The 15241-nt window shown below is 39.1% G+C and overlaps 1 protein-coding gene across 1 annotated transcript; it reads right to left on the bottom strand.

Moving 5' to 3' along the window:
- Positions 1–569: 569 nt before the first annotated feature.
- On the bottom strand, positions 570–13624 carry LOC145781386 (coagulation factor IX-like). Its single transcript, XM_082593176.1, has 5 exons — positions 13488–13624; positions 6970–7133; positions 4710–4734; positions 3839–3958; positions 570–1221 (listed from the first exon to the last, which is right to left on the bottom strand). The coding sequence occupies exons 1-5, from the start codon at positions 13558–13560 to the stop codon at positions 1070–1072; spliced, it is 534 nt and encodes a 177-aa protein (XP_082449302.1). The 5' UTR covers positions 13561–13624; the 3' UTR covers positions 570–1069.
- Positions 13625–15241: the final 1617 nt, after the last annotated feature.

Below are 15241 nucleotides of genomic sequence, written 5' to 3' on the forward strand. Positions count from 1 at the left end.
TGACTTGAACAACATTAGCGATGACGATCTCAGTAAAGATGACCTAATTGATTTGAGATCAAAAGAGTTATTACGCATTAATAACTTAAGAGTTATTACGCAATTAATAACAAGTTGAGTTTCATTCAAAAACTGTGGAAGATTTTTGGTGCTCACAACTGCAAACCTACCATTCCTGGCAAAGCAAGCGATTATTGTTTTGTTACCATTCATAACCACTTAACCTTTGCGAGGCAGGATTCTCAGCTCTTGTTACAATAAAATCAACATCGAAATCGCCTGGACGTTGAAGATGACATGCGTGTTGCATTGTCAAAAACTCAACCGCAGTTTAGTTCAGGAAAGGCAACAACAGCCATCTCATTAAATTTGCTTACGTTGAAAAAGTTTCGGCATGGCACTTTGGGTCACCTTAATATTCAAATACTGCTGACATTTCTTGAACAATTCATTCATTTTCTTATTTGAGCAACTGTTTAATCTGATATTTGTCGCAGGAGTCACAGCGGCAATGCAATATGCCACCGCACAGTAGTTGAGTAGCATAATTATTACAATAGTCAATAGTACTGTGATTGAACTGACTCGTGTGAAAATACATTTCTTTGCTATAGTCAGTAGTATATTAATTGAGTTTCAGGCAAAATTTAGGTAGGGGTCCGCAGAATTAATAATTTGTCTAAAGGGGTTCGTGACAAAAAAACGGTTGGGAACCACTGTATTAGAGGAACAATGGTTTAATACAGACCCATAGCTGGATTTTTTTCGCAGCTATTTCTTATTCAACGACGGACAATTTTCCGGGTGGCAATTTTCTCGACGGCAATCTTCTTGTCACGGTATGTTTTGTACAAATAGAAACAACATCAGCCTAACTACTGCGGGTGATAAAACACGCTGCATTCGAAATTAGTTTATTTTTAACCAATTGCACGACTAGGTGGAAAATATAGCCTACTACTATCTTTCTGCTTACAGTGATTAATTTTAATGTGTTTTGTTTCTTTTGTAAGTATTTTAATTGTTTTGTGAGATAGCGTAACAGGATATCTATAGCATTTAAACACATCTAAAATTCAGTCACATTCTGGTGAATTGTAGTCTGTTTCTCTTCCTGAAAAGGGCCGCATCCAGAAGGTGGGCATATACATCGGAACGAGTTGACCAAGTCCTCGCACTCGAAGCCACTCGGACAATATCCAAATTCGCACTCGTTCACATCTGAAAGAGCAAAGCACATAACCGAATGACTATACTTTCCGCACCTTAACAATTTTTTCTTGTAGGCTAGTAGAATCAATACTTAAAATATATAATGAGTATCAGCATGAAAATCTTCCCTAATAAATTGACAAACTTGAACAACACCAATCAGTGTTTATAAGAGATGGCGTCTTGGCTAAACAAGTAAGTGGTGGATTATGATGTTGTCGGGTGTGTGTGCGAGATATTTGCAAACCAGGGCGGAGCGTTTGTATTTAATTTTGCTGCTAGTTAAAGTAACCAGGAGATCAATGCCAATAGGCTACGCATTACAGGGGTCACATAGCCTACTATGCTTTTCGTACGAACACGAATATTAGTCTATCGTAACACGAGGATTTAACTTTTAACAAAGCGTTTTACGAACAGTCAAAATTTCTCTAAAATAATTGCACAAATAAAAAAAAAATGATTCAAGTGCTTTTGACATAAAAAAAATCTTCGTGTTCGTTTTCGTTAGTTGTGTTCGTGTATTTGTAGCGTAAAAGTTTGCTTACAAATAAAACATGCCATCACTATAACAAGTAATCATGACAATACATTTAAAACAATGATTCTATTAGTAATAAATAGCCTACTCAAGAACAAGCATGCTTTCTAAAATTTATTAAAACGTATTGCATAAATTTGCAGTTGTTTTTCAGCTAGATCAGTAATCAAAACAAGTTATAGTGGTTACAAACGGAAACAGTAAGCTGCGGTGAGGTTCCTAAGACATCTGCAGCTAATAAGGCCCGGCCGGTAATAAGGCCCACCCCCGAGATCTCCGTTGTTACAAATCTTTTAAACAAAGGTGAAATCTCTGGTTGCTGCCATGGTGAATTGAGACTGACTGGTAAAGTTTCACAGCCTAAAGTTTACAACTTTTTGAATTACGGAAAGTTGAAGTTTGGGGGGACTGAAATTGAGTGATTTTCTTAATTTTCACATATTTTAGACTGCTCTGGAGTTAACAAACTGCTTTGACTTCGTTTTTTTTGCATTTTATGTGAAAGATATGTGCATGCTGATGCAGTAAAACCAATAAATTTGAACTTTTTTTCTAATTAAAGCAAGACTGATAATGATGATCACGACTAGGCTAATGTTGGTAATAAGGCTCATGGGCACATGAGGTAGGAAAATTGTACCGTTGTGCACCCCTAGTTAAGAAAGTGACGGTTAAAGACTTGAGTAACCCAAAAAATTCTTGTTACACCATTAATCTAATGTTTTATTGCAATGGAAATATCATAATTTCAGTATCAAAATACTTTAGTATCCCTACCACATCTAAAAACACCATGTCGCTTTGAGAAAAAAATGGAGCATGGGAAAGGAGGGAATAGTTCTTTGTGTATTTACTTATTAGTTCTGTGCCTGTGTTGCCGATTAGAAGTTGTTTTGTGGTGTTGTTATTGTGAAAATCACATTTGAAAATATACCTTTTCCATCACTTTTGGTGCAAATTCAAACCGGGCCTTATTCACAATGCATGCATCTAATAAGGCCCGCTTGAGATTTTCTTTATTTTTTAATATTTCACAACTCCTTTTACTTAGAAGCTTGTTTCACAGATATGTTGCTTAGATAGACCCAAACTATCCGTATTCCAAGTTTAGTTTAAAACTATGCAGTATTTAGAAAAATATTGAGGTTTGAAAATTAGCGGGCCTTATTAGCTGCAGGTGCCTTAGATGGTGAGGCACTAATTTTTTCAATTCAAGTTTACAATATTTTTCTTTAACAACAACAAAAACGGCATCGTAGCCTACTAATCAAAGCATTTAGCAGCATGCTTTCACATTTATTTATTTAGGTTATAAACGGAATCGGAAAAATATCCCCAAAAACGGTTTTCCGAACAAATGAAAGTAGTAGCCTATACTGGTTAGTTTTGTTACTCAAAATGATGAGTTTTTAACTTCGGCTTATTTCTCCTATTTCTGCATCGTAATATCGTTCACCTAAAGAAAAATATAGAGTATAAAATGTCATTGCAAATATGCTAATAAATCTTTCCTGCTTGGATACCTTAAAAAGTGCATTGAAGTTAAGCAAGTGCGCTTTAGTCTAGCTTAACTTTACATGCAAAAAATCTTTGTGAAAGTTACGAATGGTTTTGACTATTCCTGAAAATCCATGAAGAAAGTGGCCTTTCTACAAAATTTTTTGAAAAGCTATGACATACGAAAAAGTCTTCTTACGAACACAAATATCTTCGTACGTACAAATCAAGTTTTTTAAGAAGAAGATATCTCTGTACGAACAAAACAAAATGTTCGTATACGAAGAAAAATATGTTCATAAGAATACTGGTAAGTTTTGTTCATAGCGAAGACCATGGTAGACTATACCAAATTGCCGAATCACGAATATTCGTGTTCGTACGAAGAGCATAGCACGCACAGAAAAAAGTGCCTCTTAGAAGGTTTGTATTGCCCACAATCCTTCAATTGAAGTAGCCTACTTCCTCCTAAATGCCATATAGCCTACTCAATTAAGGTACTGAATAAAAATTCTACTCTCAACCTTACACTGAAACTAACACATTGTTTGAGCGACACGAAACAAATTGTTTAAATCATTGGCTTACCTGTTTCGCATTTGCTTCCAACATATCCGTTCTTGCACACACAACGATAAGAATTGTATTGACTTTCACAGCGCAATGTGCCTGTTTCATTGCAATGATTGTGCGAAGTATTGCACCGGTCTGCATGAAAACAATTTTTAATATTTAGTATAGCAACACATCGTCTTGAAGTATCAAAACTAGTCTGCATCGACACTGAGACAAAATGGAGCAAACGAAGCTTAAAAGTGTGTCCTAGACACAGATTTAATTGAAATAACGTCTTTTTGACATAAAATATGAGAGACGTGCATATATTTTTATTTATCAGTTCGATACAAACATAAAGTTAAATTAGCCTACCGAACACTTGATGTAGCGGTGAAGTTAGCACCAGTTCATGCAAACCCGTTTTTAGAATTTTAGTAACCTTAGCGAACCGGCTGTTAACAAGAGCAGAACACGAGCTTGTGTTTCAATATATATCGGGTTGACATGACATGCTGCTAATGAGATAACGTGTTAAGTATTTAAAAAGTCCCGCCACTGACTTGTGGTTTATCTGACTTATTTTTCAACTACAAGTGCATGGTAGAGTGCTTGTAAACCTTGATGAAATACAGTGGGCCCAATAGGCAACAACAAAGCTGATGCTTAACCCTTCGGTTAGGCAGTCAGCTGCCAATAGCTTATGTTACAGTTGTTTAGAAATCGACGTGTTTGTTTATACTGGACTGGTAGGCCACTAACAAATTACACATGAATTAAAATAAACTTCGTGCAAAATGATTTGATGGCAACTTCTTTCTTTTGACAAAATATTTGTCGAACTATAGGCCTATTCAACTTTGAATAGGCTAATATAGGCTACTATACATTGATGTAAACTTACCAGTTAAAAGTCTCCAATAAGCTGCCTGAAAGGAAAATTACTGTTTAAGGTGTTATTAAGTTTAATTGATTCTTTTGACTTACCACTTTGCCTAAAAACTTGCAACAAAAATAGGGTATGTGTGTCAAGTAGCTGCGAGAATGGCTAGGCCTAATCAAGAACTTAAGCAATATAAAAAAACTGGCAATAATATAGCATAGCCTACTACCCTACTATGTATAACTTCAATCAACTGAATTTCAATACTTCTAACTCTAGGTTAATTTTAAGAGTAGGCCTCAACACCAACCTTCAAAATAGGTACCGGTAGTCACCATGGGCGCCGATCGCTCTGTAAAATTGGTGGGGACATTTACTAGAAAAGGTAGGAAGGGGAGACTAGCGAAGCGAGCTAGAAAGAACAGGAGTCTGTTCTGACAAACAAGCAAATACAGTTGGTTCAAGTCTAATGCGATGTAGGCCTATATATATTTTAATTGTCAGCATTGGACAGCAGACGTCCAAACACTGCAACTTGGCAACGAGTCTCCAGCGAATTAAAAACGAAGTCCTTGGAGAGGTCATGGTGGTTGATCTAATTCAAAACTGTGTTTTGCACATGGCAGACCATTGCACTTTAGCTGTTTCTGTGTTATGGTAAATCGTAACCAAGTTTTGACACGTCGCAAAGTTGAAACTGACCGTTCAGCTGAACACGAGCTGGCTGGTGAAATGAGCAAAAGTCGCACAGAAAGTTCCACTTGCGGAAACATTTGCAGATCAGCGGATGGCATCTTCTTAAATATCATTCGAAAATGTTCCACCGACTTTGTTTTTCATATCTTTATCCTGCATTGCGGGAGAGCGGACTTGAGCGCCTTTCGACGTACACCTGACCCACCCTGCAGCCGACGGCAATGTCTGTTTCCGGTTGTCTACTCTACTTATGACTTAAATTTGGTACTACTACCCATTACTCGAAATCGATCACTGGGTAGAGGCAATTATCGTAAAGTTTCTTGCCCAGAGAAACAACAGCAAGTGCGGGTGGCTGGAGTCGAACATGCAGGCTCTCGACTGCGAGCCCAACGCGCTAACCACTCGGCCACTGCTGCCGACAATTGTACTGCTTTCGAATCCATTGTACTGCTTTCGAAAGAAGCATAGTTCTTCTGCAAAGGACTCTGTGTTACAGAACTCAGGATAATTATCTACCACATGCAATTGTAGCTTTCCACTAAAGAGTGTCTCTTGTAGAATTTTGTAGTGCTCAAGATCGGTCGACTTGAAATAGTCAGTAAGATTTTGCTTGCCGCTGTCAATGACTGCAAAATACTCTGACCGATATTTCGTCTCTGGTGTTTGAATTTTAGGAGGTTGACCATGCCCATCTTGAAGACGATTTGAGATCTTTTTGGAACGTGAAAGATTCAATGACTCAAGCCCCTCAGCACAAAGACACGATGAAATTCTTCTTCACTGCGTAGATGGCGGAGTTTAGCACCTTCAAGCATGCCAGCCACAGTCATCGTGCAACCTTACAAGGCTTTGTTAAAACCTTCAAGACACTAAATATGCAGTCAATGCCGCTAATAACCCAAGCACACCTGACCCACGAGAAAAGGATTTCAAAAGCCAACTAGCATTTGTTGCTACATTTGAATCAAATTGACTCACGGCTAATTCCAAAGCTTCCAATACTGACTTATAATTAATTATCAAACACTGCTTTTACAGCAGCTGCACGTGTGAGCCATCTTGTTGGACAAATTGATTTCAGTTTTGATGCAGCCTGAGGCAAAGACTCTTCAGAATAAAGATTCAGGTAGGCTACAGGTGCTTGAATTTCTCAGAAACCTTTACGTTATAAAAATAATGTAAAAAGATGGTGAGGACATGTAAAAACATGGTGGGGACATGTCCCCACTGTCCAATAGGGATCGGCGCCCATGGTAGTCACACATTACAGCACAAGTCACATAATCTTCTTTCGCAGCTGTAGGCTATGGCGATGCTGCTGCACATAGCTTCAGGAGTTTGCCTCCTACTATCCGTAAATGATTGACTCCAAATCTCCTTTTGAGTTTTTTACATAGGTTTTGGGGAACTGATTTTGTGGCAAAGATGCCCTTTCTTGACATCATTGATCCTCATATTTACCTACACGTGGGTCCAGCAACTATAGCTTGTCAGTTGATGTAGGCCTACACGTAGCCTACAGTAGGCTGGTTTGCAATGTAGGCCAAGTGATAAAAATATAATACCTTGTAGTTTTAGTTACCGTTTGTATGTCGTTTTCAAACACTTCCCTAACTTCTTCTTGATCACAAACTTCCTTAATGCACTCCTGTTGAAGACTGCCTTGGTAAAGTTCTTTCATAAGTTGGGAGTTTGATCTTTTTTCACGCTTCAGATATTGCAACGCTTCTTTTCTTTCCAGAAAAACTGCAATATTGGAATAGCTGGCATTATGTTAGCTACCGATACTTATAAAACGATTCAAAGGTTGCTGTCATTGATACGTCGTTACTATATCGATAGTCGATAGGCTACTACATTATAAAGTACAATTCCGCTTTTGTGACATTTTGCTATAGTGGCATCTGTTGCAAATTCCCGTTTGCAAACTACAGTAAAAGAATTTGGCTATTGTGATATTTCGCCATAGCCGTAGGAGATGAGTGTGCAGGGGGGAAGTCGCAACCCCATTACAATGAAAAAAAAACGACTCAAATTCGGGTAAATTTGTCCAGATATTTGAGAAAATTGTAAATTGTAGCCTTTTTGATAATATATCTGCAAAGATAAAATTTGAGCAAATTTTGTTGGCATCTCCAAAATATTTTATTTTCCTGTAGCCATTGATTTCGCTTCAGTAGTGCTTTTTCGAAGGTTCTTTCGTGTGTCATTATAGGCGAATTCTACTGAACTACTATCCCATCATCCCATGTAAGGCTTGATTATTTTTGGGCTACTTCTTCGTCGTATGAGCTGTCTTCTTCCGGACTATATGTTTGGGCATGAAGTCATCAGCCACTCGACAGTCTCGTCACCCAGGGCCTTCAGTCCAAGCGTTCCATGTGGTGGTTGATGGATTGGGCAGTCATGGACGACATAGTCTACTATCTGGTCTGTGGCACCACACTCGCATCCCGGTGAGGGAGTCAGACCCCATCTGCACATGTTTGAGCGAAAGCGACCGACGCCGGTTCGTAGGCGGTTAAGCCGGACCCACGCAAGTCTTGCGAGGGACATTTCCGAAGGGTGGGAATCGACGTCGGGTAAGAAATCACGGAGTCAGTCGAGAGGTGTTGTTTTGCCACTCCGTGTTCCATGTGTAGTTAGTCCAGTGTGCCGCACTTATTTCAAGATCTTTAACGTTGTTCAGAAGCTGTCGTGCGTCGGGCACAAATGGACGTCTTGATTTCAACCGCTGCTGTTCTTCAGGTAGGCGCTGGAATGTACTGTGGAGGAGGTGGTCGGGGTCCAGTGCGCGACGAGCAAGGGAAATCATGGCTCCTTTATGGCGAAGCTCAGCAGGTTGGATGCCTGCAAGGATGGGAAGGCATCAGTCCGTTGGAGTGGGACGCAGGCATCCAGTCACAGTGCGTAGTGCATCATTGATGGCGGTGTCAATGTGGCGGGTGTGAGAGCTGCGGAACCACACTGATGCGCAGTACTCAGCGGTAGAATGGACGAGGGCCAATAGGTAGCTGTGCAAAGGGTTTTCGCATCAGCTCCCCAGCCGGAATCCGCCAGCCGCCTCAAAAGTGCAACGCACGCAGACAGTTTTTTGCGCAGTAACTCCAGGTGTCGTCGGCACGTGAGTGACCTGTTCAGGGTTACGCCGAGGTAAGTGGGTTCGGCGCAGTAGGGCAAGTGTTCGTCATCGGTGGTAATGTTGATCTCACATTTTGCTTCCTTGTTGTTTAGATGGAAGGCCGCCGACACTGTCTTTGCCTTGCTGAGCTGTAGCTTCTATTTCTGGAGATATGTTGATATAGTTGACATGTCCTGGCTTACTGTAGGTTCCTCTCCATTGACTGCCAATCTCCGGCCGGATGCAGGGGAGCCAGGTTGTCTGCGTAAGCATACTTCATGGAGATGGTGTCAGGCAGGTCATAGATGTAAGTGTTAAAAAGGAGGGGAAACAGGACAGAGCCCTGTGGGAGTCCCACAGTCAATTAAACTTAGTACCGGTAGTTGTTGATCAACTACTGTAACTTTTGTAACAGTAAATACTAGCCTATTGCTGTATGACAATTTTTATTTCAACGCATGCCAAACTATCAGTTAACAGTGGATGTTAATCAGAAAATATATTTCGCACTTGCTAGTGCATCTTCAGATCAGAACTGAAGATGCACTAGCAAGTGCGAAATATATTTTCTGATTAACATCTACTGTTAAATGATCCCTGGTGCCTTAGCAATTGATGTTTTAGCTTTGAGATATGGACCAGGGATCGTTGCAGAACAAGACTAAGTCAGAAAGTGAGGCAGACTCGGACTCAGCTCAGCAGCAGCCTAGAGCAGTTAACTACATGTCAAACTATATTTTATCATGTTACAGATTAACAATATTATAGAGCTAATTATGATATCAAAATCTTTTGTGTGATTTGATTTACTGTAATTTCAAATGGTGATTGATACGGATTTAAAGCGAAAAACCAGGAGTAGTACATTTACACATATGAACAATCTGATTGGAACTGGAAGAGAGCTGCTGCCATCTGAATTGCCTACTCTACGTGATGTGTTGAGATGTGGCATTCTGCTGAGAGAAGAGTGTAGTGAAGATGTTAGAAACTATCCATCAACAAGCCTTGATAAAGATATCTACTCAAAAGTGATTGGCAAATGGAAGCTTGCTAACTATTGTTTCATACCCCCAGTAGTAAACTCTAGGGTAAACATTACACGGAAGATTCAAGAAAATTGGGAGCAAGCCAAAAAAATATCTTTAGGGAGAGGAAAACTACATCAGAAAGAAGCATTCATTAACAAATTGGACAAGCTGTTTGACATTCTTACTTGCAAATGCCGAATTGTGTTATGCTCTGATTATGGGTGCACTGTCAGCGGTATTTGGGTATTTGCGAAAAAAAATTCACATGCACTGCAAGTGTAACAAAGATGTGAAATTCCCTGTCAAAGAACTTGCATTTATCAAAAGTCAAAGAGAAAAAAATGGATCTTTGGGACAATATCAAATTGGCTTACCAGATTATCCGGAGCATAGCAGACTAATAAAAAAACTAAAACGACAAGAAGAGGATAAAAATAATTTATTTAAGTTTGGCAAACAGCAAGAAATGAAGATTAAAACCACAATCTCCAGTGATGAAAGTAGCACAGAAGACTTTCAAAGTAATGCATGCGTTGAAAAAGATTCAAGCTACGATATTGAAATGCAGGCACCAAGAATGTCTTCATCTGCTGCTCAACAACCACAACGATTACAGTATAATCGACTAGAAATTCCTCACGTTGCTATGCAAAGTATTCGGTACGGAGTTGGCTTGCGCGCAACAGCTGTTATTACTACAGCAGCATATATTGATGCTGGTTTAGTTACTGGGAATGATCACACTTTTGTTGTGGATCACAATAAAGTCAAAAGGGCTCAAGAAAGAGTATCCGATTTCATGAGCCGGACACCTCATGACGCATCGGCAGTTCGCTCAATTGAATGCATTTTATATGATGGTAGACAAGATATAACAAAGATTATATTGCATGCCGACAACTCGAATCGACGATTTCCCAGTATGATCAAAGAAGAGCATTATACGGCATGCAGTGAGCCTGGTGGAAAGTATGTCTGCCATTTTACCCCAGTAAAAAGTTCAACGAAAAAACATGCCAAAGTTATTGCTGATCATCTGGTTAATTTTTTGAAGGAGACTGGAAGTGAAAAAACCCTGCAAGCAGTTGGTGGTGACTTTACAAATGTCAATACTGGTTGGGAGGGGGGTTCAATGCACTGGGTTGAAGTTAAGCTTGGTCGAAAACTAAACTGGTTAGTTTGTGCACTTCACACAAACGAACTGCCACTCCGGCATTTAATAAACCGCTTGGATGGAAAAAAATTTATCTAACAACAAATGGGCTGGAAACCTTATGAAAATGCTGGAGAACGCAACTGACTTGGAAATACATCAATTGTTTTCCAAGATATCTATTGGAGAAGCACTTATTCAACTTGAAGATAGTGTTGTAGATAATCTTTCGATTGACCAAGTATATGGTTAAAGGATGACACAGGCAATCAAAACTGGAAATCTTCCTTCGGATTTGGCTCTCTTACACATTGGCCCTGTCAATCACGCTAGATGGTTGACCACAGCAAACAGATTTTGTCGAATATGGGTTTCGAAGCACCATCTAAAAGGAAAAAATCTCAAAAATTTGAAATTGATTGTTGAATATATTGTTGGTGTCTATTACCCTTGTTGGTTTCAAATTAAAGTCAAGCACAATTGGATTGAAAGACCACGGCATATTTTGTTTCAGCTTCAACAGCAAAACAAATCTGTCATACAAGCAGTTTTGCCGACAATCAAACGATCAGCGTGGTATGCATTTAGCGAGATGATAATTCAAACATGTTGTGCTCAGAAGATATTGAAGAGATGAAAAAAGGTCTGGAAAAAATAACAGCAATAAGAGGCGGTGACAGAGTATCCAGTTTAAGTGATGACTCTGTTTGTCCTAGAAAGACTCCCACAATTAACATTAATGCAACTTCTTTGATTGAATTGATCGATTGGTCAACAGAAGTCTATGAGCCTCCTTTAACTGTCATGCTACCATTGGAAGAAATCAAAAAGTTTGTTGATACGCCAATGAAAGTCCATGAATGGCCCTGCCACGGCCAAGCTGTAGAAAGATGTGTAAAGATGGTGACAGGAGCTGCAAGCCGAGTTTACACCGACGAAAAGAGAGATAGCTTTGTTAGAGTTCAACAAGCGAGTTGACGAATTATGAGTAAAAATGAATCGAAACAGGATTTAGCTCAAATGACAATGCCTGCAACTTTTTAAAACTATTTTTGTATTTGTGAACAGCATTTCAGACAATTTTGCCAAGTGTAACTTGTTTCATCTTATGTGCAAAGTTTGAAAAATATACACAATTTTTGGCAAATATAGGTGGTTTAGGAATTTTTTCACTAAATTTTCAAGATTTCTTCTAAACAAACTTGTTTTTCTTACTTAAAAGAACAAAAATTGAACAAATAATTGTTGCTTATGTCAAAAAATATAATGCAGAATAAAGTGACGAAGAATATTTTAAACTGGGAAAGAATCAACTTAAAATAAATTGAAAAAAAATGTTTTTTTTTTAGAATATTTTAATTTTTTGTTGATTTACCAAGCTAAACAACTAAAATTTATTGAAACAATTGCATATTCTATCTTACTACAAGCATACACAAGTTTTTAGACCCCAGCATCTAAAAAAAAATACAATAAAAAATTTATTGCTATAATTGACACGCCCTATACTGTGGGACGCCGTTTCTGAGTCGACGTAGTCTACTTCGTCGGCCGCTACCGGTGGAAAGGGTAAAGCTGCGGTTTTGCACAAGTTCCATAATCATATGGACCGGGAAGGAGACGGAGGCAGGTAAGGCCGCTGTGTCATACAGTATCGTAGGCAGCCGTGAGATCGACAAACACAGCGCCAGCCTTCTTCTTTGCCGAGAAGCTGTCCTCGGTGTCTTGGGTCATCAGAGTGATCTGGTCTACGGTTGATCTTCCGTGGCGAAAGCTGGCTTGTTTCCGAGGAAGCTGAGGGTCTAGTATCGGTTCGACACGTGCGTAGATAAGTCTCTCGAGTATCGGGAGGGGATACAGAGCAGAGAGATGGGACGGTAGCTCTTCAGGTCTCCTGGGGGCTTCTTCGGCTTTGGGACTGCAATCACTAGGGCTCTTCTCCAGATTCTTGGGATGCGCAAGTGACGCAAGCAGCAGAAAAGGAAGTCTTTTAACCAGGACTTCATAGTGAGGGAAGCATGGAGTATTAGTTCCGAGCATAGGTGGTTAAGGCCCGGGGATTTGCTTGGCTTTAGGTGCTGGAGGGCGGAGGCAAATTCCTCTGGGGTAAACTCACCAGAGATGTTGCCTTCGACAGGTGTTGGGACCTTCCAGAGGTCCGTCATTTCCTTGAGGACGGACTTGTCTGATTCACGGTCTCTCGTTCTGTGCACTCCATTTTTCACAAGTTGTGAAGCGATGGCATTTGCTGAAGTGGGGCGTTGGCGACGAGAGGCACGTGATCTGCCAGTGAGGTTGTTGAATGTACTCCATGCTGTGCGGCTGGAGTGCGTGAAGTCGATTGAGTCAATGGCTTCTGTCCAGCGCTCCTTATTGGGCTACTGATTGAACTAATTAAAAAAACTGTAATTTCCTTAAATCTTAGCTTTAAAGATGAATTTATTTCCGGTAAAAGTAGGCCTATAGTTAAAAAACGTTGCTTACGACCGACGCAATGCTGGAGCCGTTTGCTAACAATGGAAGTTCAATTCCGTTTTCATAACTCTCTTCAGTTTAAAAGGTTTTTGAACCTTAAAAACTAAAGAAACGTTAAACATTCTTATGATTTTGTTGTTGATCATTAAAAAACTGATGCAAGATTTGTCACTTGATACAATTGCAACGTTTATTAATTTGGAAATTGTGAGTTGCAATCTGCTCTTATCAAAAATTTACTTCATACCATTCTTAATAAGGTGTTGTTTAACTCTATAGTAAAGATATAGTTAAATTGCAGGAAATCAGAGTATTTTTACCTTTTCCATCTGCAAGGTTACAAAATATCACAAATAGGCCAATCGCTATCCCTGCAGCTATGTAGAACTTCATTTTTTAAAACGCAAAATCTAAAAGTTAGAATTATCTTCAACAATAATTTGCTAAAAATGCTTCTGTTTTGTTGAAAGAAAAACAATTAATTTTTAAGTAGGTTGAGAAGCCGTAGGTTATACGCCTAAATGGACAGATATGAGCACAGTACAAATTAAAAGTACCGCGGTACCGGTACTCGGTACTGGTCAAAATAGTATCGCGGTACCGGTACCGGTACTATTTTCAAAAAGTACCGCGGTGCCGGTACGGTACTCGATACGGTACTTTTTTAAATACAAGTTACAAGACTTAGAATGATGAATTTCTTTTTGTGATTGTAATCGAAATAATCTTACATTTAAAACCACAAATGCGATTCATCTCCATCCCAATTATAACAAGTAACAGCAACGCGCCGTGACGATGTTCATGTTCTACACAAAGACTGCTCAACCAGCCTTTTGGTAGGCACGCAAAGCTGAATGGAACAGATCGGAAAATAAAGTCACAAGTCTCTTGATTTTGCTCAGTATAAATGCATAAATTTAAGGTAGGCGTATTAATTCTTGTCAGTTTATAGACTTATAATAGTTAAGGGCCAACCCAACATGCCGTATAGAAAGCTATTGGAAGTAAAGGCCATTCAACATCAGACATGTAAAGCAGTGAAAATAGTGTTACTTAAGTAGCAATAAAACAAAAAAAACTGGTATCCATCTAAAATGGACTGGCTTGCAATTAGTATAAACATAAAAGCAACTTGCAAAAATAAAAGACAGTGACACTATAATTCCTTTTTACTTTTGTGTTAAGTAGCAATGTTCAGTAACTAGTACTTTTTGAGTAGTTTTATTTTTTATTACTTTCTACTTTCACCTGTTTAGTTTTATGCCAAAGTAACGTTACTCGAGTATTTTTATATTTTGTCATGTAGAAAGTTGTAACTTTGATAAAAATATGTTAAAAAAACCCGGCTCGGTGGCTTAGTGCGCCCGCCTCTGAATCGGTAGGCATGGGTTCGATACCTTGTCGGGTCATACCAAAGACTTTAAAAATGGTACTGCATCTAATTCCTGCTTGGCACTGGACAATGGAGTAGATTCGTGTAATAATGTACGCAGTTGCGCCTCTATACGGCTGCATTGACACTGTCTGCTTTGTAAAGCGCTGAAGAGCAACGCATTCTGCGTTGGATACAGCGCTATATAAAAACTAACATTATTATTATTATTAAAAAGGTATCATTTCTAAGATAAAAAAAAATATTTTGAACAAAAATTATTAAAAATGAAAAGTTTTGTTAAATTGTTAAAACGAAAAGTGTATCTTCCTAAGACCTAAATCTCTTCGCGATTTCTCTGCGCGCCATTTTCGTTCATGATGATTTCTCTTCGCGCCATTTTCGTTCATGGATTAAATCGTTACGGAGTTAACATTGTTGAAAAAAAGTACCGATAAAAGTACCGGGTAATTTGACCAAAAAGTACTGGGTATTTAGGCAACCGGTACAAATTTCAAAAAGTACCGCGGTACCGGTACACAAAAAGTACCGCGTACAGTACTGCGGTACAATTGTACTCGGTACTGCCCACCTCTGTAAATGGAGTTCCTCATGAATTGTTCTTTTCCCCTTTTTCACTACATCTACAACATGATAAGCAAAACGTGAGTAAAGATTAACATCAATGCAAGGGACAAG

The sequence above is a fragment of the Aplidium turbinatum genome, chromosome 12 (assembly GCF_918807975.1).
Source record: "Aplidium turbinatum chromosome 12, kaAplTurb1.1, whole genome shotgun sequence".
In the NCBI taxonomy this organism is placed as follows: domain Eukaryota; kingdom Metazoa; phylum Chordata; class Ascidiacea; order Aplousobranchia; family Polyclinidae; genus Aplidium; species Aplidium turbinatum.

Coding starts and splice junctions, on each gene's coding strand:
- LOC145781386 (XM_082593176.1), bottom strand. CDS start 13,560: ATGAAGTTCTACATAGCTGCAGGGATAGCGATTGGCCTATTTGTGATA. Junction 7,134..13,487: donor TAACCTTGCAGATGGAAAAG/GTAAAAATACTC, acceptor CCAATATTGCAG/TTTTTCTGGAAAGAAAAGAA. Junction 4,735..6,969: donor TTGAAAACGACATACAAACG/GTAACTAAAACT, acceptor TTTTCCTTTCAG/GCAGCTTATTGGAGACTTTT.